The 6,761-nt window shown below is 43.5% G+C and overlaps 1 protein-coding gene across 1 annotated transcript; it reads left to right on the top strand.

Annotated features, from left to right (window-relative positions):
- The first annotated feature begins 918 nt into the window (after window positions 1-918).
- Window positions 919-5,594, top strand: LOC104835466 (protein FAM26F-like). The gene is given in 5 exon segments (XM_010573461.1): window positions 919-1,006; window positions 2,820-2,882; window positions 2,885-3,039; window positions 3,042-3,317; window positions 5,154-5,594. Coding segments are annotated over 5 exon segments (1,023 nt in total).
- The last annotated feature ends 1,167 nt before the right edge of the window (window positions 5,595-6,761 follow it).

Below are 6,761 nucleotides of genomic sequence, written 5' to 3'. Positions count from 1 at the left end.
CCCACCTCTTTCTGGAGTATTTACTGGAAACATGTTTGCTTGGAGGGGAGGGTTAATCCTTTTTCACGCAGAGCTCCCTGCCCTTTTCCCAGGAAGCTTGTTCCTGAAATCGTATTTTATTACAGATAAATAAAACACTGCTAAAATTAGGCTCAGAAAGTGAAGTAGCAGCACTTCTTGGCTGTACTCTTTCCCCTGTGTGGTCGTCGTCTGCTCCAGAGGACTGCCGCTGGTCGTTGGGATCCCTTGTTAAACCAGTGGTGCTCAGAGGCAGCCCACGTCCCTGTCTCTGTAATGAGGTGCCTTTGCAGTGATTTCACCTTGCTTCTGTTGTTTCTGCCACCCCGACATCTGCTACAACTTTTTCAGACATGGTGAATTCTGGTTTCAAGGTACACTAACCATTCCCTCTGGGTAAAAATCAAGGCAATGATATTTGCCAATATTCTGGATAGTTAAACTTCTGCTTTAAAGAGCTGCAGGTATACTTTACCAGACTGCCTGACCAGAAAGCAAAATGGCAGGTCAAATTCAGTGGAGGGGAAGTGGTGTTCAAACTGAAACCAAATCCTACCTTCATATATATACTGATAGACTCTAAACTGACTGATATTATCCCTCAGGACTGAGATTTTTTTATTATAATACATAACTCACTAAAGTATCAACTCAGTGCTTCATGGATGATCCAAAAGCAGTTAAAATTCCAGAAATTATTACAAGGAAATAGAAAACAAAACTGTGTCAGTATGCTGTTGTAGCAAACTGCGATTCAGCTGCACCTTAAATGCACTGTAAATCTGGCATACCCCCCATTTCCCATTATGTAAAAAATGATACCTGAATCCTAGAGACTGGTTCAGGTGGCAACCTGGCTTAAAAAAACAAAAAAGAAACAAATATTACATCAGACAAGGAATGGCTAAATCTATTAGTGGCTCCTCAGCCTGGAAAACAGGGGGCTATGATGAAGATGTGCAAGATCAAGAGCGGATGGAGAGACCAGGTAGGGATCCACTGTTTTCTCTCTTCCCCTGCCAGAACTTGGGGGCATCGAATGGGGGAGTGTCAGGTTTGAATGAAGGTTACGCACGCTTCCTATACAATGTCTCGGATGTTAAAAAAGTCTGCATGGGTTAAAACTGAAACCGGACAAATTTACAGAAGAAATACATCAGCAGGTGGTAGATGCAAAGGAAATTCCTGAAATGCAGATTGTTGGGGCGTGAGTGCGTTCCTGAGCTTGCTTTCTGTGCCCTCGTGCTCCTTCCCCAGCTTTCCGCTGGAACCAAGAGGTGACCAAACTAACTCAGCCTTCAGGCTGATTCACTCCGGCTGGTTTTACACCTTTCTATTACCCTGCCGCGCGATAACAAAGCAAAGTCTCCTCCAGGCTGACGCAGGCGTTTGGGTCAGTAGCAGGGTTTCTCGGCAGCAGCTCAGCACGGAGCCCAGCGTTCGTCCGCACCAGCTTTCCAGCCGCTGGGCTCCTGCGGCCCCCGGTACGGCACGGAGCGATGCGGGCAGCATCACCCCTTGCTGCCTTGTCAGCACCAACACCGGGCTGGCTGACCTGGAGGCAGCGTTCGCCTGAGCCCGGGGTGATGCTCTGGCTTTGTGGTAAACTGTGCGGTGATAACACCCAGGAAGAATCGGTGCAGTGTAAATGACAGCATTTGAAATCGGATCAGGATGAAGTCATACCGCTGATGCACCTAGTGAGGGAGACAGCTTATGCCCTAAGGGGCAGGTGATTTTGACTCTCAAACCCCAGGTAAGTGGTTGTGGCAGAGAAAATGACAGCGACCACCAGCTCTCCGGCTGGCTGCACGGCTGGCTGTCACCAAGCACGTAACAACAGCAAACTACCGCACTGCCTACATCGCCTCAGAGAGCTTCAGCTACATGGCTATGAGCAAGCAATGAAGCTTCAGCTTCCTTAATTCTGAATGCCAGTTCACCTCATCTAGATTTAGAAGAGACAAACCTTAGCTAGGAGCCTGGTCGAGCTCCCTCAGGGCATGAACAAAACCTATGGACTCTAGGAGCAAATGTTTTCATAGGCAGCTCAGTCTTCCAAGCCCAGGAATCCCTTCCAGATATTTTTCTTCATTATGCAAGCCTTTTCCATGATTTTTCCACGTCATGCCATCTGCTTAGTTTCTGCTCGTTTAGGGGTGGATTTTTTTTCTGGGCTACAAAGCTGCCACTACGTGCCACGGAGGAGGGAGTCCAAAGTCTGGTTCCTGGCAAATGGTACTCTGGTAGCTGAAGCTTCAGTGGAAACCACTTACTGGGTCATTGCTATGTGTGCACTGGCTAATTTGCTCTAACTATAACTAATTTTAAAAGATTAATTGATTAGCTTGAATAATTAAGATGTTTGTAGCTGAACTGTCTGCCAGAAGAGAACAAGCCATATTGTGTTGCTCATGGTAAGGCAGGATGAAAAAATGTACACAGTTCTGGGTGGTGTTCTCACATTTTATTCACACTTTGAATCTGTTGCGTCACTGAGAAGCTTCACTGAAAAGATTATGAGGTTTAAGGCGTTGCTAGTTACAATGCATGTGTGGACAAGTACAAACTATTTTTATAGAAACAAAGATAGATCTTTGCTGGTTTGATGTTGATTACTGGGGTGGGTCTCCACTTGACCTTGACACGGTGCAGTGAGCGGGTGCTCTGCTGTCTCCTTTGAGAGCTGCTGCTGTGCCTCAGTGCATCACCACCACCGCTGAATGTGACAGCTCTGCAAGCTTCTCTAAGCTGTGGGAGCTTCAGGATACTTGTCTTTCTCTTTTCCTTTTCTGACTAAGATTTCACCGTCCTGGGTCACAGCATTGTGTCCCTGCTGACGGCTGCCAGCGAGCACACCTTCTCCTTGTGGTGTTCAAGCATCCCGGCAATCCTGGGAACGTGCTGTACGGCTCCGTCTTCCTCGCAGTGCCTGCCTTCATCCTCTTTCTGCTTGGCTGAAACATGGTGAACGCCAGGACGTGGTGCCTGGGGACAGGCAGCTGCCCTCCGAAGATGTGCTGAGCTGCAGCCCCTGGGGAACCTGCTCCCACCGCTGCCTCGTGCTGCCGTCGGTGACAGCCAGGGCTTTGGTGGACCCAGGCTTCTCCTGGATCACGGTAGCCAGGCTCAGAGCCAGCTTCTACGAGTGCGCAGCCAGCGGGAGCAGCCTGATAATGAACGTCGTGTGTAAAGATAAAGGACGAGAGTGCCACAAGCTGCTGCTCAAAACACCCTGCAACGAGAAGTTATTGGAGGAGATACTAGGCGAATTCCTCAGCCTTCAGGCACAGTCCCAGGTAGAGCCTCACCGCTCTTCTCTTCACCCTATGGGCTTCAACGCTGGCTGCTCAACGCATGGTTGTGCCTGCTGGGGACTAAACAGTCCTCTCTCACACTATATATTGTACCAAATGTACACCATTGGCAAAAATTCATTAGCAAAAAAAAACCTAACAGAAAGGTAGCAAGTGTATATTTGTGCTATTTTCTGATTTTGCGTGTTTGCATGGCAATTGTTTGGCACTGCCATTTACAAAACCTCTCTCAAAGCCAGGCAGGGAACCAGCCTAGAGACCAGAACTTTCCACAGCAAGTTTTCTTCTCATTTAACTTAGGCATGGTATGAGTTCTTATCTTTTTCCACTTTCACCCCTTTAAATACCTCAGACTTCTGTAAGTACACGTTAGGTGAGGGGAAGCTGAGGTCACGAATAGAGAGGAAGCTGAAGCCTCTTCGCAACAGAGAGCTGGCAAGTGAAACAAATAAGGACAGCTGGTTTGACTACAAATCTCAGCGCTTGGACCTATTAATAATTTCACACTTGTATTCTAGAAGAAGAGTTAAAATATGTATCTGTCTTGTTAGAGTGTTCTTGTGATGAAGGCAAACTGCATGATCAAAAAAATAGCACTTGTGTGGGGATTTTTTTTTTTTTAGGGTGAAATGAAACCCCCAAATTTTGGCAGCACTCCAGTTTTGTTTCTAGGTTTGTTTGGTCATCGTCTTAACTCCAGTGAAAAAAACAGGTTTTACCACTTTTTCTCAGGAAAACATTAAGGCTGGTTAATGGAGTTAACTTTATAAGAGACTATAATTACTTGGATTTTTGTAAGTTCCTGTTTAGTACAAATGCTTATTAAAACCAAAAAAGTGTTTATATTTGTTAAATATTTAGCATGCTGCTCTGCCAAGAAAAAGCTGAAAAGGGGCAACTCTATACCACTGAATTCAGATAGGGTAAGAAATGAGCAAAATCAAGGAAGACTGACTGTTACTGATATTGCAATGAAATCTAAAAAAACCCCAAATCAGTCGAACAAACAGAAAAAGTGTGAGAGCATTTTTATTACTGACCATTATTTTTAATATCTGATCTACTTTCAACAAAATTAAGAACAAAAAAGAATACAAACTCATTTTTCTTCAGCACTCAATGTTTTTCTCTTGGAAAAAAATCAGCCTGAGATGAAAGGGAATGCTGTGAGGTGTCTGCCTGGACCTTCCAGCTAGGTACCACTGAGTACTGAAGGGACCAGCATCTACCTGTTTTATGTGGGGCCTTTTGAGACTTACCTAGGAATGTTAAACCATGTATAAAACAAGAATAAATTCCCATATTTAATAGTCAAATCTGTGTCCAACCTACAAAACATACAGGACACAACTTTTCCTGTGTGCTGCGGCAAGTGGCTATTTTTTGCAGGCTCAGACATCAGGGAGAGAAGGTACTTCCCAAAAGCAGATGAAAAACAGGAGGTCTAATTCGCAGCACCAGAGGCAGACAGGGTGATTCTGCACCCTCTGTACCATAAATCTAACCACAACTGCAGAAACCTCTGGTCAGTATCTGGCCTTTAAAGTTAAGAAAGCAGGATATAACTGAGGAAGAACTTCACCTTCTCTTTTTTTAGTATTCATCCTCAATCCAACCAGATCAGCTCAGGGGTGCAGAAGTTCTGTAAGGCTGGCTGAATCGTATGCACGGGATCCTCTCTTTCTGCAGCAAGCAGACTGTTACAGGCACTCCAGGGTATCTTTGCTTACAGTTTTCATGTCTGCTTCAATATTAAGTTCTATACTCCTACATATGACCATGCAAAACCACCATTAACCCATCTTTCTCTTTTCCAAGCTGATAGGACGGCTCCTGATAGTCAGCATCATGACTGTGGCACTGATTGTAACACGTGTCATCCACTGTCGCTCCCCAGTTAGCTATCTTCAGCTCAAGTTCTGGAAAATTTGCTCAAAAAAGGAACGGGAGCTCTTTGGGACCAAGGCTAGAGAGCATGCAACCAGGCTGGCAGAAATAAATACAGATTGCTTTTTTGAAGCCACTAACCCAGCACCATTTCAGACTTCCAGCAATGAAGACTGGCGGAAGATTTCATTCTTGTAGACCTTAAATTCGTAAGAGCAGTATTACAGCATGATACACAAGTACATTAACACAAACAGAGGCAACAGCATCAGATTCGGGGAAGGAAATCAGAAACCCCCTGTTTTAGGATTTGTGGATGAAGAAGCGCAAGCGAATCAGGGTTTTAATGAAACAAATCCTTTGCAACCCTAGCAGTCTTTTAACCCTACTGATATAAGAAGAGTCTTATTCTGTGCTCTTATTGAAATCTATGCAAATTGTATGTAGAAGCTGATAGTTGTAACCTTCAGCAGATTTGTTTTTAAATACACTTTATTACTCTTGCTTAAGTACATTTAAATAAATAGATCTGTCATGATGGGAGTTTTCATATGTTGTTGTTCATTAAGAAGAGAAGAGCCACACTTGTAAAATAATCAGCATCCACAAAGATGTCAGCACGTACTATGTCAAATTATTACCAAACACCTTAAAGGCATTTGGCAGCTGGAGCAACAATACCAAACCTTCATACCTGGCAGTATCAAAGAGGCAAAAAGGAATGGAAGTTTTGATCAGAAATTCAGCTTAGTTTATTAGCTCTTACTTGACAATACATCTTTCAGTGGAGCTTAGAGCAAGCTTTAGACTAAAATACTTACTTTCAGGCCATATCTTTTAAAATCTGGGAAGCAATTAGCGTTTTGGAGCTACCTGTGCATAACAAAGGCGTCCATCAGAATGACTTCAGCTGCTTATCAGTTTGAATAGATGAGCAAAAATATCCCAACCAATTTAACCCTACATGCTCAGCAGCTTTAGGTAATAACAGTGAAGCTAAAAACTTCTGTGGTGGTGAATTTTCTTTGCCACTGCCTGATCTTGATCACCTTTTGCAGCAGGCCTTCTTAATTAGCTCTACTGCTCATTTCCTGTAGTTGTAAAGCTCTTTAATGGAAAAAAAATAGGCACTTGAATGCTGCAGGGAAAACACACCAACATTAAACTTCTTGTTTATATTCCATTTATATTTTTTCTATTTTTTTCTGACAAATACATAATTATTATGGGTTTTTTAAAAATATATAATATTACATATAGGGTTTTGGCCCTGGCATCAGTACCTAAGCTACACCTGGGTGTCCCTGCCAAATACACTGTTTAACTTGATCCAGAATGAAGTCTAAGTGCAAATTAGCATGTCTCGATCGGTTAGGCTTATGCATAACATGGCAGTATAGCTGAAGCTTATGTTAACAAACATTTACAGCACAGCTACACACTTAAGGACATTATAAATCCACAATCCATGTTAGCAAATAATAATGCTCTTAGCAAAGAACATGGAATGATAATAAACAAAGATACTAGTTTTGAGTG

Source organism: Haliaeetus leucocephalus, unplaced genomic scaffold (genome assembly GCF_000737465.1).
Source record: "Haliaeetus leucocephalus isolate CR32 unplaced genomic scaffold, Haliaeetus_leucocephalus-4.0 Scaffold384, whole genome shotgun sequence".
Classification (NCBI taxonomy): domain Eukaryota; kingdom Metazoa; phylum Chordata; class Aves; order Accipitriformes; family Accipitridae; genus Haliaeetus; species Haliaeetus leucocephalus.
Note: the sequence above shows the minus strand (reverse complement) of the source record. Positions and strands in the feature narration are given on the sequence as shown.